The 27,299-nt window shown below is 51.9% G+C and overlaps 1 protein-coding gene across 1 annotated transcript; it reads left to right on the top strand.

The window, feature by feature from the left end:
* The first annotated feature begins 528 nt into the window (after nucleotides 1–528).
* Nucleotides 529–18,978, top strand: Piwil1 (piwi like RNA-mediated gene silencing 1). Its single transcript, XM_076866349.2, has 20 exons — nucleotides 529–606; nucleotides 960–1,071; nucleotides 1,696–1,821; nucleotides 2,266–2,480; nucleotides 2,903–3,024; nucleotides 4,192–4,272; nucleotides 4,777–4,974; nucleotides 5,226–5,337; nucleotides 7,827–7,953; nucleotides 8,133–8,250; nucleotides 8,602–8,716; nucleotides 9,729–9,916; nucleotides 10,221–10,293; nucleotides 12,931–13,131; nucleotides 13,240–13,343; nucleotides 14,061–14,131; nucleotides 14,267–14,420; nucleotides 16,116–16,241; nucleotides 18,622–18,769; nucleotides 18,862–18,978. Exons 1-20 carry the CDS (start codon nucleotides 529–531, stop codon nucleotides 18,976–18,978), a joined length of 2,586 nt encoding a protein of 861 aa, XP_076722464.1.
* Nucleotides 18,979–27,299: the final 8,321 nt, after the last annotated feature.

Genomic DNA, 27,299 nt, shown 5'->3' with positions numbered 1-27,299 from the left:
AGCTGTAGGAACAGTTTAGAAATACAGACCCATCATTTCTCTTCAGAGGCAAAGGGTGCTGATGTCCTTTCAGGAATGAGATGCAGTTGAGGAGGAGGGAGAAGTTTTGGGGCAGGAGCCAAGCAGATGCAGCAAGTGTGCAGAAGGAAGAGCCCAGGGGCTTGCTGGAAACATGCCAGTTTTGTGGCAGATTATACCGGGGTGTGCAGTACCCAGGTGGAGAGCCTGTTGCCATCACTGAATTCTCGGGACACTTTGCCCCTCCTGCGTCAGTCCATACTGATTCTCTTGGAAACTAAACCTTGTGTTGAAATGTTTTCCACTTGGCTCTACCACCTGGGGCAGTGGCCAGGCCAGCTTGTGGGATGTAGGAATGGGTGTTTCCCTGAGAAACTGCTGAGAAGAGTCCAGCATGTGTGATAATCAAGGAGCTTATCTTAGGATCTTAATGTTTAAAGGTAACCTTGTAGAAATGGCCAGACGTGATTATGCATGACATTGTCTTCACAAATTTCCTCTCCAGAAAAGATGACTGGGCGAGCCAGAGCCAGAGCCCGGGGAAGGGCCCGCGGTCAGGAGACAGCACAGCATGTAGGGGCAGCCGCGGTGAGCACTGGTTTTTCTGCCTCATAAGGGTCTTAGAGACCATTGACCACCTTGGGCTCCTGTGTAGCTCAATGGTAGAGCCCTTGCTTAGTAGCTGGGAGGCCCCAGGTCTGATCTCCAGCACCAATAAATAAATATCCAAAACAGCTTTGTTCTGGGAAGAAGCCGAGAACTGAGCACCGGTCTGAAAAACTGGCTCTTGACATCATTTGTGACTCTTGCCTCAAAGGCATTTCTTTTTTATAGAACACTCGGGAATCTGGGAGGCGGTGTTTGGCTGGGACTGGGTTAAGCTGGTCTCGCTGGTACCTGGGCTCTTGACCTGAGAGTGGCTCTTCTTTGTGCTCCAGCAGAGTCAGCAGCCAGGGTACATTCAGCAGAGACCTCAGCAGCCACCAGCAGAAGGGGACTTGGTCGGCCGAGGACGGCAGAGAGGAGCAGCAGGAGCCACAGCCAAGCCACCAGGTGGAGGAGAGTGGGAGGGACCTGGAGTAGCCATGGGGTGTGCAGTGCTGGCCCTGGGCAGTGGCTGCTCTGGCAGCTCTTACAGGGCCCAGCAGGTCTCTGCATAGCCCACAGGTGCTGGGGGCACCAAATTTCTTTTCTGCTCGAAAACAAAGACTGTAGACTTGCCCAAGGCCTGTAGTAGTGATTACAAAGTGATTAAATTTCAAATCACTCATCAGTTTACTTATTGTGCCTAAATAAGCCGATTTAGACCGTTTCTTGGCATCATTAGTAATCGCATCAAAAGCTGGGCTAACTTGAGTAGAGAACTAAAAGTTACATGTCTGATGGTGAGGAGGTTCCACGTCGTGTGTTAGGCTTGGGTCTTCCTTAATGGGTTCTGGGTGTGAACCTGGTCAGCCCCCCGTTGCTGCAGCTCCACGTGGCATGACAGATGTCAGGAGATACCAGGGTGGAGGTCTTTAAAACTGCAGATAGTAGAAGCCTGGCAGGGGTCTCCCCGCAGAGGGGTGCCATGGAGATGTGCCATGGGGAGCAGCCCTCCACAGGAGGGCATAACACTGCTATTTTCTTTCAGCCTGGCATTGCCCATGTGCTCCATCTTCCCTCTTTTCTTTCAAGAGCTCCAGATTTCAGCTGGGTTTCAGGAGCTATCGTTGGCCGAGAGAGGAGGGCGGCGCAGGGACTTTCATGACCTCGGTGTGAACACCAGACAGAACCTCGACCATGTCAAGGAGTCCAAAACGGGTGAGTGGGCAGAACATTTCAGAAGGTCATGTTTAGGCTCAAAGAACCTAGACCATGCATGTCAAGGAGTCCAGGACAGAGTTGGCAGACCATTTCAGGAGGTCACTTCCAGCACAAGGCAGGGAATGGAAGCGTATTGTCTTACTGTTTGTGTGAAGCCCTCAGCGTTGATGGAATGGATGGGGTGTCCGGGACTGCACACCGTGTTACTGTATTAGGTAGTACATGGGACCCTTCAACACCATTTGCCTTAGAGACAGCTGGTTTTTGATGTGAATCCCTTGGTCCAGGGAGGGTTTGTTCCCAAACATGTAGGATAGTGGTGCCCAAGTCCGGGCTCTGGGAACCGGATGCTGACTGCTGCTCTGAGCTCTGTTCTCAGAAGGCAAGATTCCAGGAAGGACACTCTGGACTTGTGCTAACCAAGTGTGGCTGGCTCTGCAGGATCTTCAGGCATCATAGTGAGGCTGAGCACCAACCACTTCCGGCTGACCTCCCGTCCCCAGTGGGCACTCTACCAGTACCACATCGACTACAACCCGCTGATGGAGGCCAGGAGGCTCCGCTCTGCGCTCCTCTTCCAGCATGAAGATCTCATTGGAAGGTGTCATGCTTTTGATGGAACAATATTATTTTTACCTAAAAGACTACAGCACAAGGTTATTTCACATGTCTGGGTGGGGAGAGGGTGATGGGGACTTTGGAAGAGGCCCTGGGGGTCTCCTGTCCATTGGCCTGTGGCTACCCCAGAGACCACACTGGCATCACTTGCCTTTGTCAAGTCCACCAGGAAACGGAAGGGCTACAGCAAATTGTGATGGGGGCTCGCTCACTCTTCCTCCTAGCCCTTTTCTAAAAGTGCCATTAAAAAATGTGCTTTTTAGGCCTGGGGATGGATGTAGTTTAGTGGTAATGTGTTTGCCTGGAATGCACATGAGGCCATGGGTTATGTCCCCAGAAATGCAGTCCATCCATCCATCCTTCAATGATGACTTTAGGGTTGCCTTGTTAAAGAGGCACTGTGTACTGGGCTTGGTTTCCATAAGAATTGGAAGCTGGTCTCCCACCCCATTGGCTGCAGGTCACAGAAGTGTTCAGTCAAACCCGGAATGGAGAGCATGTCCGGATCACCATCACGCTGACCAATGAGCTCCCACCCACATCACCAACCTGTCTGCAGTTTTATAACATCATATTCAGGAGGTGAGTGTGGTTAAACTCTTTTGAGTATTTTATTAAGGATTTAAAACAGAAAAGCTGGAAGAAGTGTATAGGGAATACATGTGCACCTGTTACCTGGGCTTTGCCATGTTGGGTGAGCCAGTGTCTCTGGATTGCCATGATTTTAACTGTCATGTCTTATCATCCCAGGTGGGAATGATAACCTAGGAAAACAGAGCAACAAATATGCCACTTAGGGTAATTTTAGAATAATGTGTTTTAAGAACTTTTTCCTTTTTGAGAAAATAGGTGAATGATTAGAACATTCGAAGATTTTATATATATATAATACATATGTATAATATATATATAAAAACTATGTAAAGGCCTCCAAGTTCTAGGTTTTGATCCACAACCTGGTTTTATTCCCTGTGTGACTTCATTGCAATATTCCTGGGATTGAAACCGGGGCTGGGTGGGTTCAGGTGTGGTTTATCAGCATGCAGTTTGCTTCAAGCCAGCCCTTAACTTTAATTTCCCTGTTTGTGTTGATGTCAGGTCCTCAAAACCCTGCCTGTGTTGGGCCAGGGTCACCCTTCCCTGGGGGGGCTCTGGTTGGGAGGGGTGGGTGAGACCTCTCCACACCTTCCTGTGGCAAGAGATGACAGCGGCTGGCTCATACTGGTCGTCAGTGTGCATGCCATATCTTCCAAAGCTAAAATAAAGACATGCTGGCAGAGAGTTTATTTTCTGGGTGAAAAGAATCTGAAGGCTGAATAATGGGCTGTGATACTTCGATTTGTAATTTACCTTTTAAAATTGCTCATAGAAAATTGCCCCTTATTTTGAATTAATGTGATTGGTACATCTATGGATTTCCAATCAAGGCTGGCAGGGTGGCTCTACAGAGGGCTGCCTGGTCAGCACCATGCCTTCCCAGCCTCAGCTGCTGGGCCTGAGGAACCTCAGGCAGCAAGCGAACACCAGGGCTGGCTTCCAGGAGAACCTAACTGATAGACATGCAAATTGGAATTTCATGTAATTCGTGTGTCTTGGGATCTCTTTTCCCAAACTCTGAAACATTTGGAACTCATTGCTGGGTCCCAGGCACATGAGGGCCAGTCCTGCCCAGAGCAGCCTGCTGTCCCACAGGCAGGACTGGATGCTTTCCAGCCTCACTTTTATAACTGCTCACTTTCTACTTCCCAGGCTCTTGAAAATCATGAATTTGCAACAAATTGGACGGAACTATTATAACCCAAGTGACCCTATTGATATTCCAAATCATAGGTTTGTATGAAATGGGAAATCCTACGTTTCTCTCTGCACAGACTTTGAGAGTGGTGTCTGATGTGACAGTATCTCTAATGGTGCATGTCACATTAGGGGAACATGTAACTTGGTTTGCCTAAGAAGTCACCCTGTAATACTTAGATTCAAGGAAAAAGCAACATAATAACATGGATGTCGCCAGAAAGGCATAAGCATCTTTCCAGCACTCAGTTTGAGCTTTGCCCTCCGGTGATGAGGTCCCCAGGCAGAAGTCACTGTGCTGTCACAGCTATGGCCCAGGTGGTTTGGGTTTGTTGTGATGCAGGCACTTGCAGCAGGTGGATCAGTGTAAAGGAGAGCCCAATCAAGTTCGTGTGTTTATTCAAAAGGGAGCCTCTAAACGATCATTACTACCATATGAGGCTATTGAAGCCTTGAAAGGTCTCTTTGGAGCTGAGGGACCCACCTTGAAGTAGCTTGCACTGGTGTCTGGGCCCCCGTGACCAGCGCTGTCCTTGACAGGTTGGTGATCTGGCCTGGCTTCACCACTTCCATCCTTCAGTACGAGAACAACATTATGCTGTGTACCGACGTCAGCCACAAAGTGCTGCGCAGTGAGACGGTGCTGGACTTCATGTTCAACCTGTACCACCAGACAGAGGAGCACAAGTTTCAGGAACAAGTTTCCAAGGAGCTGATAGGGCTGATTGTTCTGACCAAGTAAGCCTGCTCTTTAAGTGCAGAACCTCCTTTGCACAAGCCTTCAGGGCATGTGGCTTTCTAGTTCTGTGATTTGTGAGGTGGGGTGGGGGGATGTGGGAGAAAGGGGCCACTTGTCACCCTTCTGGGGTCAGTGTCTGGGGAACATGACCAGGATACTGGTGATGCCAGAGAAGTAGGCTGCCTGGTCCTGCTTTGTCATCTTCCCTGTGTTTCTGCCGAATGCTTGTCCTCTGGTGCTTGGCCCACAGATACAATAACAAGACATACAGGGTAGATGATATCGACTGGGACCAGAATCCAAAGAGCACCTTTAAGAAGGCAGATGGCTCGGAGGTCAGCTTCCTGGAGTACTACCGGAAGGTATGAGGCCAGTCCTGCAGGCCTGTCACCTAGTTCCCCCATGAACATGCACACCACACACCCTCCACTGGGCAGTATGGCGCCACGATGAGAAGCACCTCCCAGCTTCCCTTCTCTAGCAGAAGGAAAGACCAAAGTTGAACTTGGCATGGGGAGACAGACAGGTGGTAAATGTGCTAAGTAACAGCTCACTTGGATCCTTTGTGCTGTAGCCAGCATTTCAGCCAAATTTACTTGGGGCCCAGGGTCACAGCTGGTCCACCTTGGCACCCACTGTGCTAGTATCCTGTGGGGAACTCTAGCTTTGGATTCACATGTGTAAGGTTCAAATGGGCTTTTTGGGTTTCTGGGCAGTCTCCTGACCCAGCCTTGTGAAGGAGGGGCATGGTCATCACCACACCAGCAGGGTCAGAGGGTAGCAGAAGAGACTGCTGGTGGGCAGAGAAGAGTGTCCACACACGAGTGCTGGAGGGCAGCAGACATGCTCTGACCTGCAGAAGGCCACCTGCTTTGACCACCGTATTAACAGTAAAGGAAGTTATCTCTCGAGTACTGTCAGTTCATTCCTTCAAACCTGTCTTTAAAACCTGTCTGAAACAGATTTTATTTTTGTACCTTTTTTGGAGTGTTTTCTGTTCCTGAGAGTCTGGGCCCATGAGCTCTTGCCATGTGTGTCCTCCATGGAAGGTGTACCACCAGCAGCCTTGGGTGGTCCTCAGCTGCCTGCTGGGACTACTGCTCAGCGGCCTGGGAGGGGCAGGGGTCATCACAGCTTCTCCTGCTGCTGTCGCCAGCCTCTAAACTCCCAGGGACTCCAGCTCTACCTGTTCAGATCCCTGTAGTCAGAAGTGGCTGTGGGGACTGAGCTGTGCCTTTAGTGGTCACTGTTGAGGATAGGAGAGGTCAGTGCTTGTTATCAGCAAATAGAGATGAGAGCAGCTGGAAATTGGGTGACAATATGAAGTGAGGCCAGGGGAGACAAGCCACCTGCAGGTGGTTCTCTGCATGTCACCACTGCTGCTGCTCTGCCCGGCACCCTGGGTGACCTCCAGCCTTATTCTCAGGATTCAGGGTGGGGGTAGTTTCAGCCCAGGTGTGTCTTTATTCAGCTGCCTCCTTGTTCTAAGTGTCTGGATGTCTCAGACGCTGCATGAGGTGTGCCCAGCTCCTCGATGCATGCAGGGATGGCACCCCAGCAGGGACTTCCTGGTCACACCCAGTGCTGTGGAAGACTGCAGAGGGCTGCTGTGCTGGTTACTGCAGTGCCACCACCTCGTCCCCCCTTCCCTGGTTTCAGGCCTGCTACTGCCTTTGCTCCCAGGCTCTCCTGCTGTGACATGTTTTCACTCTGATATTGCCCTTCTAAGGCAGCGAGGCTGCCCTTCCTGCTGTGTGGTCCTCAGGACTGGTCCCAACCCTCCTTACGACCACAGGCTCTGCCAGACTCCCTTTGCTGTGCTCTGCCTGCTTGGCCCTGGTGCTGACCTAGATTCAGCTTCTGGTGCCTTGGGATGAGGGTGGCCCAGGGGTGGTGTACCTGGTTAACTGTGGCAGACACAACTGATGGGCAAGGCTGGAGGTGGGTGTTTGATAGATCCTTGGGACTTTTGGTGGACATGCAGGTGCAGTGGTGAGTGGTCTTGGGGAGAAAGGTGAAATCTAGAAGACAAATTGGAGCAGAAGAGAGGGGTTTTGGGGGTAGTCATCAGGGCCAGGAACCTGAAACAGAAATGAGTGCTGTGCTTCAGGTATAGGGGAAGTATAGTAGGAGCTGGCAGGTAACTCTTGACCTGGATGGCAAGGCCAGGCTGGAACCTGGTCCCTTCATTCAGACTGGAATGAGGCCCAGGTAGGTGTCTGGGCTCTTGAAGTCAGTCATGGCTATGCCATGTTCCTCCCTCTCTGTTCAGTGGGATTGTGTGAGTTTTTTAAAAGTGATCATAAATTAAGTGGGATGTTAAAGATGTGGGGGCTCCAGGAAATGACAGGGGAGTCTGGATGACACAGGGAAGGAGCTGAAGTGAGAACTCAAGTGGTCTTTGGAGGGTCTGGGATGGTGGAGCTGGGCCCAAGCCCATGTATGCTGACATTGTGTCTAGGTGTCATGAGCATCTGTACTTTTGTCCCCCCCCCCCAAGTTGGAGGCAGGGATCGACTCCCCAACTGAAGCCTTCAAAGCCCCCGTATGCTGAGTGCTCCTCGCCTGTACTCCTGGAGATCCCACCAGGGTGTCCCTCTCAACTACGGGCCATTTGTCCACTCTACTGAGCTCGAAACTGCTCTCCTTGCTGGCCTAGTTTGTGGGGAGAGGAGAGGTGATTAGTCCCAGTAGAGTTAGAAGTGCATGTTCATGCTGTGCTTGAAAACCACCCTGCCACTTGGCCTTGCTCTTGCCCTTGCCCTTGCCCTTAATTAAGAGCCAGAGTCACACCTCTGTCCCCAGGTGACCTGTCCCTGGTGATCACCTTCCCCCTTCCTGTCCTGAGCAGCAGTATAACCAAGAGATCACCGACCTGAAGCAGCCAGTCCTGGTCAGCCAGCCCAAGAGGAGAAGGGGTCCCGGGGGCACGTTGCCTGGCCCCGCCATGCTCATCCCTGAGCTCTGCTACCTCACAGGTAGGCTGCCCAACTCCTGGGCCACTGTCCCAGAGTACAGCCACTCCCCAGGCTCCTTCACCTGTAGCCCTCCTAGCAACCCTGTGAGGGCGACTTCCCCTCCTGGGCACCCCCTTCCCAAACCTGCCTTGCTGCAGAGCTCGGTACAGGAAGTTCACCCCTCTGTGCTTTGTGTGCAGGTCTCACTGACAAGATGCGGAATGACTTCAATGTGATGAAGGACCTGGCAGTGCACACACGGCTGACTCCTGAGCAGCGGCAGCGGGAGGTGGGCCGCCTCATTGACTACATCCACAAGTAGGTGCCTGGCGCGGCCACTGCGTGTCCACAGGGTCTGGGCTCCTGTGCGGCCTTGTTGCAAAGCCTGTCTTCTCCTCAGTGAGACAAACACTTTGAATAAAGCTTCACTTCAGTCCTGTTGGGAGAAGGGGCTGGCTAGAGGAGGGGGCGTTGGGGCAGATCTCTGCCCTACGTAGGACTTGCTCTGAGCAGCAGGAGTTTGGGTCTCAGGGTTCTAAACTGAAGGTGTCCTGGAGAGAAGGGGAGGAATGGGGAGCTTGCCCTGCACAACCTCAGCTGAGGCAGCCCTGGGTGCACTCTGCACACGTGTCCACTGGGGCTCAGCACGAGCTTGTTTTCCATTTGCAGAGATGACAACGTGCAGAGGGAGCTTCGAGACTGGGGTTTGAGCTTCGACTCCAACTTACTGTCTTTCTCAGGACGAATTTTGCAAGCTGAAAAGATTCACCAAGGTGGAAAAACAGTAAGGCAGTTTTTAAGGCAGTGGATCAAGTGAGACATAGGCCAGACTAGGGTGAAGCTAGTGGGCATAGCCTGAGCACCAAACTGGCCCTCTGGTGAGTTGTCACCAGCTGCCAGATCGTCATGACCTACACACACCAGAGAACTCGGCAGCCCTGGGACCTGGCCTAAAGGGGACTTGGCTGTTTTCTCAAGTGACCCCAGTTACTGAGTTAAGGTGCAGCAGAGCAGTGTTATCTGACTCGCACGTTGTCTGTCCCTGAAGCAACTTTTTACGTGGAAAACTCCAGATCTAATTGACGTTCTGTGTGGACAGTTTGTAGATGTGTGTGCTGTTGTACCTTTCACATTCAGAAAGGGGAAAGCATGTATTCTGGAAGATTTTTTATGTAATCATAATGTTGCAAATTCCCAATACTTTAAATCATCTTCTAGCCAACTCTGCCCTTCCACTGTCACAGCTGGAAACAGCATTGTCAGATAATGGAATAGTGTGATGCAGTCATTTCTGGTGTCCTTTGTAGAGACCACAAAAAGATGTGTCCCTCCTTGGGGACCCTTGGGGAGCAGGCCAAGCAGTGGAAAGAACTGGGCATTGCCCCTGAGGGCCACCACAGGGCCACTGCCGCCTCTGCCTAGCTAGCAGCTGGGTTATAGCTTGGTTTCAACATCAGACACTCAGTCAAGTAGTTTGACTTTCAAGTCTTATTTTTTGTTTTTCGTAAGAACACCTGTCCTTGAAAGACTTTGGCAGAGAAGAAGGCAAGTTCACCTGAGGCACCTGGGCAGTGCCTGGGGGAGCTAGTGAAGCGGCATGGGTGCACTTGAAATAGGTGCCACTGTCTTCTGGGCACATTTGAGTGTTTCCCCCTCAGGTGTTTCCTCTGCTGCTGGCTGCAGCTCAAGCATAGTGGCCTAAGGGTCACAGTAGCTGTGGCAGAATCATGAGGACTTTATGGCTGTGTCCTCGGGAGTACACAGCAGGCTCACAGCATCTCTGAACTTTTTTCTAGTTTGACTACAATCCGCAGTTTGCAGACTGGTCAAAAGAAACAAGGGGCGCACCGCTGATCAGCGTCAAGCCACTGGATAACTGGCTGCTCGTCTACACGCGCAGGAACTACGAAGCTGCCAACTCACTGATCCAAAATCTTTTCAAGGTGACACCAGCCATGGGCATACAGATGAAAAAGGCAATCATGTAAGCAATCATGTCACTTCTTAAGAAAGTGAGGCATCATTCCTGGAGGGGTGGGGCTCAGAGCTCCCAACTGGTTATGCTGAAGAGTCCCCAGGGCTCCCCGGGATGCTCAGGCAGGACAGATTGCACTGATGCTGCCAGCCTGGTTCTGTGCAGCAGCCTCTTGCCTAACGGGCAGTTCTGGGCATTTTATTTCATATTCTGTGCAGAAATGTGTCGCGAGTTGCAGCCTCTAGGACAATTGCATGCGCAGAGTGACCTTTGCTTCCTTTTCTGAATGTCGGCCTGTGTGCTTCCACTGCAGGATTGAAGTGGACGATAGAACTGAGTCCTACCTGCGCGTCTTGCAGCAAAAGGTTACATCAGATACCCAGATAGTAAGTGGTCGCTGGACCTTGGATGCGCTGGGTGGGGAATGTTCAAGTGATGTCTGCGAGTCCTGGAACTTGGAGCTCCTTCTCCAGGCATCAGCCCTGGGCCCCCAGATGAGCCACAGAAGATGCCCTTCCCTCCACATGGCAGCTAATCTGGTGCTGCTTGCGCCTGGGAACCTGGCACAGGCTCTGCCAGGGGTGAGGAAGGGGAGGAAACAAGGCTATCTTAAGCTTGTTCTGACTCAAAGGCTTTGATTATCCTAGAAAATTTGGGAAAAAGACATAGTGGGTCAGTAGTGGTGTTCCGCATAGGCGGCAGTGTAGCTACGCAGAAATGGGCAGGGACTGCCCAGGGCGCAGCCTGCGGCTCCCAGAGATTGTGAAGATCAGCATCCAGGACATCCAGGGCACTGGGGCCCCACTCCTGAGAGGTGTCCCCTTGGTCTTGGTTCAAGTGTCTGTCTGTTGTGTGTGACCAGCCCCAGGGGGGAGTGACGTGAGAAGGCGTGGAGCAGTGTGCTGTCTGAGGCTCCTCAGTCGTGGCACTTGGCCCTGGCGAGCTCTGGAGGGGCAGAGGACATGGCAGGTGGTCTTCTTGCATCCCTGGTTTGGACTTGAGCAGTGTTGGCTTTCCTATTCCTGTTGCAGTCTGTAGTGGGGGCAGTCAGAATGTGAGGTCTGGCGCTAGACCCTGGCCTGGCCACTGGCATGACCCCGGCAGTGCCTGGGTGGCATCTCCACACATGAAAGCACTGGAGGCAGTGCCCACAGTGGTTGGTCCTGCATGGACTCTGTGTGAACCCAGCGGTGCCCGCCGCCTGGCTCTGCCCTGTGGTCCCACCCACGCCCCTCCAGTGCAGTCTAGAGTCCCAGCGAATCTCCTGAAATCCATGAAAGGAAAATCATCCCCCACCTCCTGGCTGGAAGGCCTTGGGCTGCAGGCTTCCTGACACATGTAGACCACAGGGCACTGGGCTGCAGACACTGTCCCTCCTGCAGAGAGGGTCCTCTTGCTGTGGATGTTGCCCTCTTTGTGCTATGGCCCTGCCTTGGTGGCCTGCGGCTGGCTTGCTCGCTCACACACCCAGACACGCTCTTCTCTTGCCTGTATGTTTTCTGGCAAAGGTTTCACTTAAAAATTTGCAGCAAGCTTTCTCTGTTCCAGTGTTCCCTGCACCCAGCACCCAGAAATTCTGTGGAGATGGACATTGTGTGGATTATCCTGTTAGGCATGAAGGGCATGGCCTTTGCAAACACCAGGCTGTATCTGAGTCTAGCCACCTTCCCATGTGGGAAGTAGAGTTGTGATGGGGGCTGGATCCCCCACTCCCACAGAACCTCCTGTTCAGGGTTGGGGGAAGTGATGGCAGGTGAGGCAGGAGGTGGTGGTCCCCTGAGGAACTCCACACTGTGTCCCCAGACCTGGGAGGGGCATTCTGCGCTCTGCTCAGAAGGTCCCTTGAATCCAGGCTCCTCCACTTAGCAGACAGTGTGCCTATTCTATTATCTGGCTGGGTCCCTGCCTTGTCAAGTCCCGAGGCTGCTGTTGCAGTTCATCTCTGGCAGTTGGCAGCTCCTATTTTCTAGTCAGATTCATGACCTGAAACTATGATGGCCAATGCATAGCAGTTTAGTAAATTCCTGTTGCTTTTACACTGTACATAAAGTTTCAGAGAGCATGTGTGCAGGTTACCACCAGCAGACGGCAGCATGGGGTGAGTGCTGTGCGGGAGGGAGAGAGCCTCTTGGGGAGGAACAAGGGTTGGAGGGGAGGCCATGCTGAGCTATTCTAGGAGCCCACATGCTGGCCGTTTCTAGAGAACATCGGAGGGCAACGCCCAGCTCTGGGAGGCTGGGCACAGTGCCTCCTGCACCCTGGATGTTCACCTGTAGCCCTGGTAGGCCTCTGACAAGGGACAAGGACATATTCCACATGGCTTTCAGCCCAGGGAAGGGCTGGCTCCATCTCATCAGCCCCTGGTTCAGCCCTTCTTTTTGTCCTTGAGTGCCACAGGCAGATAACAGCTGTGTTGCCTGGAACAGTGCACGTGCCCAGGTAGACAGCAACTTTCTTGGAGACCATAGAAAAACGAGGCTCTGGGATCTGTGGGGAGACGACAGTGAGTTCATGAGCTGGATTCAGCTCTGAAACTTAAACCTGCAGCCCTAGAATTTGGGTGGTGCATGGAGATGTGGTGCTTCACCTTGGCCTCAGGATGGCCCACGGACTTCTAGGAAGACTCCTGCCTGGGTCAGGTGACCCCGAGCTTTCAGGATCGTAAGCCATGGTCCTACGTGAACTGGAGTAACTAGACTGTGTCTGCTTGGGAGTCCTTGCCAGCTAGCGCTGTCCTGAGTCCTTCGAGGCTGGTCCTGGAGCATGCCTGGCTCCGTGAGCATGTCTAAGGACGTCCCTCCATGGTCACACAGTCGGCTTGACAAGCTCTCTGCCCTGGGCCAGCTGCCATGTGCAGGCCTGGATGTTGTTGCTATCCTGCTAATGAGCTACCTGACAGACGCCCAGCAGAGCTTGTGCAGGTGGCCCTCACAGTCTGCCCCTGAGCTTGCTGTCTGCTCTCAGCCCAGTCCTAACCTTCACACTCCTGGCTGCTTGTGACGAGGTCATCCCCTTGTTTGTAGGTTGTTTGTCTGTTGTCAAGTAATCGGAAGGACAAATATGATGCCATCAAAAAGTACTTGTGTACGGACTGCCCCACCCCAAGCCAGTGTGTGGTGGCCCGGACCCTGGGCAAACAGCAGACGGTCATGGCCATCGCCACCAAGATCGCCCTGCAGATGAATTGCAAGATGGGCGGCGAGCTCTGGCGAGTGGACATGCCGGTGAGCTGGGTTCGTGGTGGGCAAGATGTTCAGTGGGCATTAAGACGCGTCTTTTTTCTGTGGTGCTGTTGTTCAGTTGTTTCTAAAACGGCGATATTCGTGTTAAAGCTGAAGCTGGCAATGATAGTTGGCATTGATTGTTACCATGACACCACAGCTGGACGGAGATCAATTGCAGGATTTGTGGCCAGCATCAATGAAGGGATGACCCGGTGAGTGAGACCCCATGTCGCCATGGGGATGGACGCTATGACAAGACAGGTAAGTGAGTCCTGAGCTGGGCCCTGCTGTGGGCTGTGGGCCTGTGAGTACATTCTGCTTCATCCTGGTGGAAGGAAAGGGCAGCACCTGCCCACCCTGCCCTCAGTACCGTGCTCAGAGGCATTCTGGGTCGCATGTCCTTTCATCTCAGTAAAGGTGGCCCAGTCTCAAATTTTCCTGGTTAGCTATTTTTATTGGCCACTGAGATGGGACTTCAGATTTCCAATGTAGAGAAAACAGTTCACTGGCCACTTGTATTCCCGCACTGTAGACCCACTCTTCAGGGTTCTCCTGGGAACTGAGTGGATTGCCAGGTGCAGAAACTGTCGGCATCACTGGTGGGGTGGGTGCCAGCCTTGATCTTGAGGAGAGCAAGACCCCTAAGGGTGACTTCTCAGGAGCAGGGCAGTGGGATTCTGGCTTATCTCCTGCTTTCTCCCCAGCACGGGGAAGTACATGGTTGGTTTTTAATTGGAGAAAACTTATTTTGAGAGTTACAAGGGATTTATGGTCTCCTGCCACTTCTGCTTTTTATTTAAGGAGACATTAGGAGACCCCTTAAAGGAGGTGGCAGACATGACATGCCCCTGAGAGCAGGTAGCTGTAGAGCAGCTGGGAGGGGAAGCTAGAGGCCGTGGGCCTCACTGGTCACACTTTTCCCTGAACAGCTGGTTCTCACGATGTGTCTTTCAAGATCGTGGACAAGAGCTGGTAGATGGGCTCAAGGTGTGCTTGCAAGGTAGGCCTGCGCGCCCCCTTCTGTCCTGGAGCATCCTCAGGAGCGAGCCCTGGGCTGGTGTGTTGGGAAGCATGCCCAGGGTGGAGGAAAGGCTGCATCCCCGGCCCACTTGTGATGGCCCCGTGCTGCCCACAGCGGCTCTGAGGGCCTGGAACAGCTGTAATGAATACATGCCCAGCCGCATCATCGTGTACCGGGACGGTGTCGGGGATGGCCAGCTGAAGACCCTGGTCAACTACGAGGTCCCACAGTTCCTGGATTGCCTCAAGTCCGTTGGTAGAGGCTACAAGTAAGCACACCAACAGGCCCACAGTCGCTGTCACAAATTTACCCTTTTGTCTTTGAAACTGTGTCATCTTGGGCAAAGGTAAGTGACCGCCACACAGGGCTGCCTTCCAGCGCTGGCTGGCGAGTTTGTGGCTCCCCTGCCCTGGCTCATGGACACAGGCCTCTGGTGGGACGAGTGTGTTGCACACTGTCCTGGAGTTTTCATGGATAGTGCTGGAGTAGGCAGCAGGGGAGAGCACTGTGTCCAAGACAAGGGTCAGGTTGATGCGGCATCACCCTGTGAGCGGGACAGGGGAGAGGCTCACCCCAGCCACCGCAAGGAGCAGTGGAGAGTACACAGTACTTAGGAGCTCACAAAAATAGTAAATAGTGCTTCCAGGAAAAAGCTTCAACTTTGTGTATAAAAGAAAAATAGTGTCGGGATTATTTCTCACTGCTGAGAAACTTGGTCTGCGTGTCAGAGTTTTTAACTTATTCTCTGGAACCACGATGTCTGTCATTGGTGGACATATCAGTCCGACCCTCTGTGGAGAAGCATCGTGGTCAGCTGATGTGGGGGGGAGCACCTGATGTAAGAACAAGTCAGAAAGGCACTGGTGTCACGTCCAAGTCGGCTGAACCTTCCTTGTGCTGTCACAAGACCAGTGTCACCCACCCAGTGCTAGCTGCTGAGGCCCTAGCAGACCCTGCTCGAAGCCCATCTCGTGGGTGGACAGGTTTGAGGGCTTGAGATGGGCCACAGCTCCTCAGCACGTGGGTCTCATTGGGCCCTGGTATTGGCCCTGGTGCCATGTGCAGAGCCATCACAGGGGTGGGAGCAGGACTGGCAGCAGCAGAGCTCTGTGGGCCAAGGCTGGTGCTTCTTGGTCCCCCGCTGACCTGCTGCTGAGGAAGTCAGTTAGGTCTGGCTGGACGTCGGTTCCCACGTGGGCTCGCAGACTCCTCCCTGCTCGGTTCTCACTGGAGATACTGGAGTGCTGAGTCAGGTGTTCCTGGAGCCTGTGCTGAGCAGCCCATCAGCCCGCAGCATGGGACCTGAGGTGTCCAGGCCCCCAGGGACCTGCATTCACCTGCAGTAACGGAGGCACCGCCCATCCTGGTGTTGGCCAAGAGCTGCTAGGAACAGTCCTCTCCTGAGGCTTTGTGTGTCCTCGTCACTGACACCTGCGTGGACTGTGTGCACACAAGTGTCCCTGGCCCAGGGGCAGAGGAAAGGGGCCTTTCAGAGGTGCCAGGCCAGGGTTGCATGGGAGGATCAGGGACAGGCCGTGGGCTCCAGGTAGTGGTATGGTTCCGCTCTGTGGGAGAGACTTCTGGGCCTGTGTGCATAATGCGTCCCACTGATGGGCCCTGAAACAGTGACCAGGAGCATCTGTCACCCCTGCAGCCCTAGCATGCTGGGAGCTAACGAGTTTGGAAAGTGGTGGGTTAGACTTGAGGCTGCTGATGGAGCCGCCTGCCAGGTGTCCAAAATGAGGAGCTTTTCTACACAGTAGGAAGTACCCACTGCAGAGTGTCCTCTGGGCCTGACAGGGCTGCCTGTGCTCTGTCCTAGGCACATTCACTGCCTGGCCCTACCTGCACTCCACTCCTGGCCCTTGGCCTTGTCCCGGGCATGATGGGAAAGGGTCAAGCCTGTCACAGGAGTGCCTTAGAAGTGGGATGCACTGATTGTGGTCATGTCCACCCTTTGAAGCCCTAGGCTGACAGTGATCGTGGTCAAGAAGCGTGTGAATGCGAGGTTTTTTGCCCAGTCTGGAGGACGACTTCAGAACCCACTTCCGGGAACGGTCATTGATGTAGAGGTCACCCGACCCGAGTGGTGAGTGCTCCGATGCTCAGCCTCTGTGAGCTTGGTTTTGTAGCCATTACTGGACAGGTCCCGTCTCAGGCCTGTACCCTACCTCCCACAGACACCTGTTCTTCAGGTACCTTGCTCTGACATGTCCACTGAGGCTGGGATTCCCTAGTGTTGGGCCTCGGAGCACAGCTGCTGGCCTGCTGTCTCTGGGAGCCTTGCTGTGCATGTTAGCTGTTAGCTTTTCTCACTGTGACCCAGTGCTCACCAGCAGCCTGGGGGAGAGGTTTATCCTGGATCTCTTCTCAGAGGTCAGTCTCCGGTCAGTCCGCGGTCAGTGGGCTCCATTGCTCTGGGCCGAGGCGAGGCAGCAGCACATCATGGCAAAAGAGCATGGTGGAGGAGAGCAGTAAGAAGCAGAGAGCAAGCAGGTGCCAGGGACAAGTCGGTCCCCAGTGGCATGCTCCAGTGACGACCTCCTCCACCATGCCACGCCACACCTTCCTGCAGAAGTCCTTTCAAATTATTAGTCCATCAACTGGCTTAACCCCTGATGAGGTCACAGTCCTCGTGATCCTGTCACTTCACTCCTGAGCACCCCTATGTTGCCTCATGTGAGGTTTCCAGGGCATATCTTGCACCCAGACCATGGTATCATCTGTGGCATTACTCACAGGCAGTTTAAGGACAGGAACCTCTTGATGTGTGACAAGCATGTAGTTTCTGAAGGTGAGACGGCTGCAAGGAGAGGGGCTTATGCACCTGCACTTTGTGTGAGGCCCGAGTGCCAGCCCAGGGCCTCTGTCAGGTCCAGAGCGCTGTTGGTTTTTGGTGTAGTCTGTAAAACTCCCAGTAAGAAGCCAAGTCTTCACCATGGCAGCCCCTATGGGAGGGAAGAGGAAAGGGGTCTCTCTTTCCAGGCAGGGTTCGCAAGCCTGTTTAAAGAAGGCAGCCCTGGGGCTGGGGCTGGGACTGAGTGGTAGAGTGCTTGCCTAGCATGAGAGAGGCCCCCAGTTTGATCCTCAGCACCACGTAAAAATGAATAAATAAAAAAAGATATTGTGTCCAACTATAACTAAAAAATAAATATTTAAAAAACAAAGGCAGCCCTGCTCTGGACAAAGCCAGGCCCACTGCAGTTTGCATACAGAACACTTCTGTATGGATGTGAGGTTACTGCTGGTTGTCCCAGATTCTGAACGAGAGGCTACAAAGACTATAGCACCCCAAATCTGATGCATTCCTAGCCCCAAGTGTTTTGAATAAGGGACATTGATTTAACCTGTACTAACAGTTTGGACAGGTGATATTAAAAACCGTATTCCATTTAGTCAGCTGGTTAACACTGTAACATGACAATGGACACAGTTTTTACTTTGAAATGTGCTGTTTGGGTGTGCCACTCTCGGGCAGGTGCTGTGGGCAGTTTGGGAGGATGGCAGTCTATCAGAGGCATATCATCAGGCAGCAGAGTCGGGCTGAGGCTGACCTGGCCAGTGGGCTCCTGCAGCTGTGCCAATGGCCCCCTATTTTCTAACCCAACGGCTTGATGCCAGAGCCCAAATAGGCTGTCTGGACGGGCAGGGAAAAGTCCAGGTGGGGTCGTGGAGGATGCCACGCTCCATGCTCTGCTCCAGGTGCGGTTCCAACCCTCATGGAGGCTGGTGTCATTCAGCATATGTGATGGGCACCTTGGGTGGACTCTGGGCCTCACTGGCTCGTGGCATGGGAACAGGCTTGCACAGATGGGAACTCAGGCTGATCTCACTCTGTCCTGGTGTCTGTCTGTCCCTTTTGGGCAAGTCACTTGCCATTTCTGACTTCCTTCTACCCCAAACGGAATCTACTGTAGATGATCCTGACATTCTAATATCTCTAGTTTTATGTCTCTTGGGAGGACACAGGTAACTGCAGAACCCTTTCCTCTGTCTCCATCTGGTCAGATGACAGCATCTCTATACTGATGTTTCATTGATGGCAAGACATGAAAACACACGATGGTTAATTTCCCATGTTGTGTTCCTTGGTTTCATTCCTAAGTTCTATTTATGGTCCTTCACACACTTCTCTTTTAATCGGTGCTCTAAATTCTTACTGATGAAAATTAGTTACATTTTTGTTAAATAGCCATGGGTACAGTAAGAGGAATGGTCCTGGGTAGATGGCATTTGGGAAGTACCCCGGCCACAAGCCCCCTCCACGCCTCCGCACAGGGTCATGGCAGACGTTAAGTGAAGTTGCCTTCTGAACACCTTCCCACGGAAGCCTGTACTTGGGCCTCGGGGAGCTGCTGGGATCTGGGTCCCTTGGGCAGCGTGAGATGGCAGGACCTCTGGGGGAAGAACAGCACAGCTCCGTCGTGGTGTGCGAAGACGGCAGCCTTGCCGGCATTTACTGCACACAGGTATGACTTCTTCATCGTGAGCCAGGCTGTGCGGAGCGGGAGCGTGTCCCCGACACACTACAACGTCATCTATGACAGCAGTGGCCTGAAGCCCGACCACATCCAGCGGCTGACCTACAAGCTCTGCCACATCTACTACAACTGGCCGGTGAGCGGCAGGGGTGGGGCGGGTGGGTAGGCTCCGGAGACCGGGACACAGCCCAGAGCGCCATCCAGTGACGGCTCCTCTCCCCGCCACAGGGTGTCATCCGTGTGCCCGCGCCTTGCCAGTACGCGCACAAGCTGGCCTTCCTGGTGGGCCAGAGCATCCACCGGGAGCCCAACCTCTCGCTCTCCAACCGCCTGTACTACCTCTGACGCGAGGCCGCCGGGCCTCCCTGCCGCAACTCCGGGGTTTTAAATTTTTATTTTTTTTTTTTTAGCTATTATCTTTCTAGATGAGAAGGAAATTGGAAGATCTGAGTTTTATTTCTAGCATTTCTATTTAACTTTTTCTTTATTTTATAGGTAAAAAATTAAGATTTTATATTTTATCTTGTTTTCAAAAGTCTGTCATGATGATTTATTTTAAAAAATGTGGATATAGCACTTTGTATAGTCGACAGACTTTCTCTAAGTGTTGGGCTTGCTTGGAAGTACTCTCAGGAGTGACCAAGTCCTACCTGTAAACCAGTATTAGCTTTATTTTTGAAATACTTATTTTGAACCTAAGGGGAGGACAAAAAGGCATAAAACGGGGTGCTAAGTACAGTCGTAGGTAGGTTTTATTTGGGTATCTGATATCTCATGTTTTAAAGATAAAAGCTACCATTAAATGACCTACACAAATTAACATGCTCATTTTTTTTCTTTTTGGAGTTAGGTAGTATGGGGGTTAAAAAAAAATTGGAAAGTTTTAAATTTTCATCCAAGAAAATATTTTAACATTCTTTAACAAAAGAGGTAGTGGTGAAGTTCTGTATTAACATGACTATTTATTTCATTTTGCAACCAGGACATTATTCTATTTGTTGTAAAATAAAATAAAATTGCTTGCCATCCTGAGTAACAATACAGCCTTGTGTGGGCAGTGTGCGTGTCCTTTCATTGCCCTGAGCAGCGGACAGGGCGATGTGCACGGGACGCCACTGCTTCTCCACCAGGAGCTGGGCAGTCGTAGCTGCAGTCCAGGTGAGGCTGGGCCGTGTGTAGTGGACTCACTGTTAGCATCTCTGTGTTTGTAGTTCTTTACAGCAACTTTTGCAAAGAGGAGGCTTACAATTAATTGGTGCCGGTCGGGGAAGGCTGCAGACTCTGCTTGCAGGTGCCACATGGGCCTGAACTGCAGTGCCACCCGTCATTCTGTGAAGTGGCCTGTCTGAGCCACACTGGGCCAGATCTTTCACGCTGGTGCCTTTAGGATTCAGCCTCATTGATGTGACGGGGGAAATGTTTTCTGTTCCCTTGGTCATGAAGCACTGTGGGGGGCTGGGATCCAGGCTGCTCAAGTGAGCGTTACATGATGCATACTATGACGCTCCAGAGGCAGGGACACGACCTCAGTGAGCAGGCCCTCGAGCCATCAAGAAGGGAGGGAACTCTCACCTTACGGCTGTGGAAGATGAATCCAGAGTGGTCATGTTTATTTAAGGATTTACTTAACGGCTAGTCAGCATCTTCGGTCATTAAACTCTCTTCTGAGAAGACTTTTAACGCTGTACCATAGAGGCAAAGGTCTTCCTGTCTTCAGAGCCATGAGAAACTGGTGACATTTCTGGAAATGTTGCCATTGTCCGTCACTGTGTCAGTGAAGACTGTGCGCAAGAGGCAGAAGGGCCTGCTATCCTCCAAATCCGGCATGGCTTGGCCTCCTCATCTCCCGGCATCACAGCCAGTGCCAGGCAGACCCAGAACCAGGGCTTCTGGGGTGCGACCAGGGGACTGGGGAGTGGGCAGATGATCTTGGGAAGATGTGTAGGACCTGGCTCCTGTCCCTCTTGCCTTAGCTTTAGTTGGAACCTGGTGACCTTCCTGCATGAGGTGACAAGACGGTTACCAGGGTGAAGGTGTGAGTCTCAGCCTTGCCCAGGAGAAGGATGCCCTGTGGTAGGGTAGGAAGGCAGGATGGCCCACAGGACCTCCTCTGGTTGTGGGGTCTGGCCCCACAACACCCTGAGGGGGAGACCGTGATGTGCAGGGGACTAGCTGTGACCCCTGCAGAGCTGCCTTCTTGTGGACATTCAGGCCGGAGATCACAGCCGTCCCTGGATGCCCTACCTGCCACCTCAGGAAGCCAGTTCCCACTTGCCTCGCAACCCACTGAATGCCACCTTGCTGCTGGCATGTCGTGCGGCCACCTGGCGGGGTGTGCTCCACCTGGCGGGGTGCTCATGCCTCTCCTCCACTTGGCCCTCAACAAGGCAGCCCAAGTGAGCAAAGCCCCACGTCTGCCTGTGTCCCACAGGGGCTCCTGCCTCCCTGGGGAGCACAGGTGTGGGCAGGCCCGTGGGCTCTGGCCTGGCTGCTCCAGGGCACCTGCTTGCTGCTGGGCACCTCCAGCACGCACTCCCAAGACCCCCTCAGACCTCAGCTGTCATATGGCCTCTGGGCCCCACCGTGCAGAGGGCCTGCTGCTTGACCTCTGTCTTCCAGCCTTTGTGCCTGTTGAACCTGGGACCCCCCGCTCCAGCAGTCAACGGAGCCCCTACAGGCAATGTGTGCATTCAGCTCCCTCTTGTCTTCCCAGTGTCAACATGATGCCTGGCATATGAATGCCACCGGAGACGGTCCACCAGCCCCCAGTGCTCCTCCAGGTCAGCTGAGGACTCCACTGCACACAGTGGTCCTGAGTCCTGGCTGCATAATAGTTGCCAGAGGTGAGGTCCTCAGGTTGGGAGCACCTGGATGCAGACTCAGGTGGCAGGGGAGGCCATCATAGGGATACCAGGCAGTGGGTGGGACAGGCAGGCTCAAGTGCCAGTCGCCGCCTGTCTCCACACCTGACCTGTGGCTTCCATGCAGTTCCCTGCCTGGCCTGCCCATCTTCCCTGACAAGGCCCAGACCCATCATGCCAAGCTGCAACCGGTGGCAGGAGAGGGACCTCTAGAGAGCCGTGGCGTCTGGCCCGAGTGGAGCAGATGCCATGGGCCTGGGGCTGCCCAAGAAGCGGCCAGCTCGCCTCCAAGGTGGGGCCATTGCTCTCGCCCCTCTGCTGGGCCCCTCCCTGCTGGCCTTCAGGCTGGGACAGGAAGTGGCTGTGCTGTTGCTGTGCCTTCTCTCTGGATGGTGCCAGGAACTTCAGCCTCTCAGTTCCATTCTCATGCCCAGTGATGTGCCATGGAGAGTTCACTTACGTATGTAGATGAACCCAGCTTGATGAGTTGGGCAAACACACTGTGTCCAGCACCCCAGGTATTGGGGATGTCTGTGCCATCTTGCACGGGAAGTCCCTGTGTGCCCCTCAAGAAGGACCTTGCCACCTGGACCCCACACCCTGCCTGCCTCCTGCCTTCCCCAGAGTCGCCATGTGCTAACCCCTGGCCCCAGGTGTTCAAGACAGCATTCCAGGCTCACCTGCTGTACTATGGGCCAGGTGATGGCCCATCCTGTGGTCACCTCACAGTTTACTCCCCACCCGTCAGCAGGTATTTGGAGACTTAGAGTTTGGGGCACCACAGACAATGAAGCACCTGTGCAGGTTTGACCTGAGCATGTGTCTTCTCTGGGAGAGTCCACAGGCAGGATCCCGGGTCTATGGGGTAGGCGAGGGCTGCAGCCACTCCCTCTCCCTGCACCTGCGAGCATTTCACAGCTGCACATCAGCACCAGGTGCATGTCAGTCCAGCCTGTGTCATGCTAGGTGGTGTGGCCTCATTTTGGTTGTCATCCGCACTTCCCTGGTGACAGTGCTGCTGTAAGGATTTTCTCCACGCAGGTCTTCTGTGAGGTGCGCATACCATGTTTTCCTCACAGTTGCTGGCTTACAATTCTGTTTCTTGAGTATCATTCAAATTGAAGATGTTTTAAAATCTGGACTTGAGTCCCTTTATTGGGGGTTTTAAAGACTGGCCATCTGCTTCCATGTGTAGCTGCTGGGATGTGTCCACTCTCTACACAAAAGCAAGAGCGAGTCGTCTGAATCCCCAGAGCAGCACTCCTGTGCCGAGTGCGGGGACCTGCCCTGGGAGTCCCGGGGGACAGCCTGCAAGACCAGTGGGGCCCACTCCCACCTGTGCCCAACCACACCTCAGACTTCCTGCAGGTGCACTTAGCACCCTGCCACTGGCAGGCTCCCGGAGCCCTACCTGGGGTGGCTTCAGAGAGTTAACGATTTTTGTTGAAATACTTAGCTTGGGTGAGGCTTACTTGACATTTGCTTGTTACAGAAGTAACATTTCACTGTGGAAATTTCTGGAATTACAAAGCAGAACAAAAACCATGAGGTCACTATTGAGAAACGGCCTTCTCTCAAGCCCCCTGCCAGCTCAGCAGCACACTGTGATGAAGACTATGTCTGTTTCTGGAACTCTCCATTCAGTGTTTTTAGATCACAGAAAGCAAAATGCATGTGATTTCTTTTTTAATGAAAATCTGACAGATCCTGATTCTGAGGTTAGTTTATCTGTTATTTCCATTTTCAAATTTTCAGAGTTGAAATAATTTAGAAATATTGAGAAGATTCACCAATACACATGCGATGTGTCCTTTGGTACGATTGTGTGCCTATGCCCTCTGCCTCAGCATGAGCCCGGAGAGACCAGCCGTCCTCTGCTCCCAGATGTGCCCTGGGACCCCTGTGCCCTGGGCCCTTGACTCTGCTCAGGCTGCTCTCATCCTCTCCATGGTGGGGAGTGTCCTCAGTCAGCCTGGTGCTCAGAAAGAGTGACGCCACTACAGCTAGCGTGCTCCTGCCCGGGCACCATCCAGTCCACATGCCTGCAGATCTCCTCCTGGTGGGATTGTGGACACCTGAGAACTTGATGGAACTGGTGTGTTTGACGTGGACAATCGGAATTGTCTCCTGACACATTCTCCTCACTGTGGAAGCATAGGGTCCCCTCTAAGGGCTTCCCAGAGTGTGCCGCAGCCCGCTTCTGTGCGTCACCCGCATCTGGCTTGGTTTCCTTTTCTCCTGTACACCTGAGAGGCGGGACCCTGACTGCCTGTGACCTGCTCCCAGAGGCCCTAGCACACTGCACTCACTCCACGTGGCTCCCCGTGAGCCAAGACCCCCACCAGGGCCTCACATAGGAACCACAGGACAGGGCCTACATGCTGTCAGAGCCACCGGGGAGCAGCCCCTGGGTGGGTTGAGGGAGAGCACCTGAGATCTCAGAGTAGACGGACACCTGATGCCTCCCTTGTGCTCCGTGACTCCGCATCCTCTCCCCACAGTGATTCCAAGGCAGAGTGCAGGAGCTGGGTCTAGAAGCTCCTGAGAGGCGTGACTTGTCCTCAGTGCCCGCCCTCAGCTCTTGCTGATGAAGAGTCATGCCAGGGACGCAGACGTTGGCAGGGTCACTAGAGTTACAGGCCTGGCCTTAAAAGCCCTCAGCCCCTACCCCGCTCGCCTGTCAATGTGGACGTCTTCTCTTGTCTTTCCGTCCCTTCGTCACAGGGCTGTCCAAAGATGGAGACTACTGACAGTGCAGCTTGGGCCTGGGCTTGGGAACCTCTGGACGCAGGTAGAGGAGTACAGTTTTGTTTCCTTCCTTTAAAGACCTGGGTGCTTGGCAGGCAGGCAGTCAAATCCAAGATGGGTCACTGACCCCTGCGTAGATCCTGTTTTCTTTGATAATAAACACCTTTAGCCCATCTCCAACTTAGTAATAGAGACTGGCATGCCCTCCCTCCGTTCACCTCTGTGCTCCACCCCCTCCCTGTCACAAGTGGACACTACTGAAAGGATCATTCCCTTGCTCATTAAAAAAGTAGTTTTAGCCAATGCACATATGCCAGCATGGAGTGTGTTCATTACCATTTATCAATTATTATTTGCTTTAGACTTAACAAAAAGGGTATCGTGCTATAACCGTTTCTTTTTCAATTAACATGCTACTGAGATTTACTCAAATTGCTGTGCAAATCTAGGTAACTTTCATTTCTGTAGAATAGTGCTTTGAAGATGGCGGTTTCCTGCCCTCCTGTGGACGAGTGTCTGCGTTGCTCCCGCCTGCTGGATGTTCCAGACAGGGTTGCTGTGCACATTGACGTATGTGCTTGGTTCTATGGCACAAGGTTTCTCCTGGATGTGTGTTTGCCAATGGAATGGCTGAGCTGTGGAGTCTGCTCACCTTTAACAGTGATATTCCCGTGTTGAGTGTGGCTGTTTTACAGTGTGGCTGCTCATGCTGGGAGCCCCATGTGGAGGTTCTTTGCCTCTTGTGATGAGCTGATTGGCCACAGGCACAGTAGGAGATGAAAAGACACTCAGAGTCCACACAAAGTCCAAAGACCAAGCCACAGACCAGAATCTCATGCAAGAGATTCATTGTCTTGTGGGTGACATGAGGCAAAACCACAAGTTGTCCCTCTGAGGAGAGCTGCAGCAGGTGGGCACTCAGAGCAGCTCCACAGCCTACAAGAGGAATTCCACGGGATGCTTAGGAGCTGCATCGTGAGCTGGGTGCAGCCGACCATTTAGCAGGCACGGGTTCTTATGGGAAGTTAAGCAGTTTTGCCTCAGAATCGAAGCTTTGGAGCCTCTAGATATAATGGCTCCCAACCTAGAATGGTGACTGAGGCCAATAGGAGAGGTCCACTGAAGTCCTGGTGGGCATTCCTCTCACTGCTATGGAGCAGATGTACTCCTTTGGTTCTGGCCACGTGACACAGTGTGAGTCTTCATTTTCATCTTAGGTTGCTTGTTCTCATTTCCATAGTCTTGATACTCCTAACCCAAACCTCCTCCCGCTTTTTAAAGACATTCTTTGATGAATGAATGAAGTTCTCCCTTTTAAAATGTCCAGATTTTCCAGTTTTTATTTTGTACTCAGTGACCTAAATAAAGTTAGAAAGATGTTCATCTGTAGTTTCTACTAAGAGTTAAAAATTCAGATATTTAAACCCCCAGGTTCAGGGGCTGGCTTCTCACCTGCGTCAGAATCTCATGGTTCTGATTGCTTACCAAAGTCCTGCTCTTATGATTCCACGTGAACTTTAGAACCTGTTTCTGACATTTATGGGAAAACATGACTTTACTGAATTGCATTGACTCTGTAGAACTTTTCAGAGGACGGGCATTCTTGCTGAAGAGCCATGCCAGAGTGCAGCAGGTCTTATCACCTCCAGGTGGCTCATCGAGTCCTTGAGCGAGCCTGTCAAAAAATGCCTTTCACCAAAAATGTTCATGATTTCATGGTAATGTATTATACTTTTCACTAGATTTTTTAAAATATTTTTTTAGTTGTAGATGGACGTAATACCTTATTTTGTTTGTTTTTATGTGGTGCCGAGGCTCAAACCCAGCACTATGCACGTGCAAGGCAAGCACTCTGCTATGGAGCCCCAGCCCCTGTGCTTTTTATTAGATTTATTTCTGAGTTCTTAAAGAGTTCTGTTGTCACTGTAAGTGTCCTTTTAAAGATTATTTTCTAATCTTTTGCTAGTATACAGAAATGAGTATATATAGGGAGAATTGGTTTCTTATATTTATGTCAAGCCACTGTTTTATATTTGAATTTCTAGCAGTTTGCCAGTAAGCTTTTCTACTAGGCGACTGTATCCTCCACAGACAGTGATAGTTTTGTTTTTTCCAATCCTTATGCTTTCACTTTTTAAATTTTCATTGCACCACTTAAGACCTTTAATTTAATATCATAGAAAAGGAGTAAATGTGGACATTCTTGCTTTATTTCTTATTACTTTTCAAAAGCGTATTTCTGATTTTACCTCATTTAGGATTGTATCCATTAGTAAATTTTAAAGAATACCCTCTACCAAGTTAAAAATATTTCCTTCTATTCATAATTTCCTAAGAATTTTTACAAGTAATTTGTGTTAAATTGTATTAAATAAATTTTCTGCATCTATTGAGACACCCTATGGTCCTTACCTATTAGTCTATTAGTGTAGCATATGTTAGTTTAAGGTCCTCAAAGGTGACATCATCCCTGCATTCCTGAGGTAAACTAACTTGATTAGCTTTTTTTCTTTTATATGCCATTGGCTGTTGTTGGCTGAGATGTTTGTGTGAAGGGTCTGAGTTCATAGTGAAGTGGCCCATAAGTTTCCATCTCCTCCCGTCTGTTTGCTTTTGGAATCCAGGTGTACATCTCTTAAAATGGCTGGAAGGATGTAGTCCTTTTATTTCCTGGCAGATTTCCTGTAAGGTTGGGAAGGCCTCTTCCTTGAATATTTGAGTGTTCTCTCCTATAAGACTATCTGGACCCGAGATTTTCCTCGTGGAAAATGTTAACTATTACTTCCACTTCCTAATATTTTTTTCATGCTTCCACTCTTTAATAATCAGTATTACTACTTTCCCCAGGAATTTTCCCATTTCTTCTGAATTTTCCAATTTATTGACAGATATTTTCATCTTTCAACAATGGTACTGACATTCCTGTCCTCTTTCTGACGAGGAGTGCTGTTGATGCCTCTGTGTTGTGGCCTGTCTCTCCAGGTGGACGTCCCTTTCTCAGTCTGGGTGCAAACCTGGCAGAGGCGCTGACGGTCTTGTGATTTCCCCTCCGTGGAC

Source organism: Callospermophilus lateralis, chromosome 1 (genome assembly GCF_048772815.1).
Source record: "Callospermophilus lateralis isolate mCalLat2 chromosome 1, mCalLat2.hap1, whole genome shotgun sequence".
In the NCBI taxonomy this organism is placed as follows: Eukaryota; Metazoa; Chordata; class Mammalia; order Rodentia; family Sciuridae; genus Callospermophilus; species Callospermophilus lateralis.
This window is presented reverse-complemented; position numbering and strand designations above follow the sequence as displayed.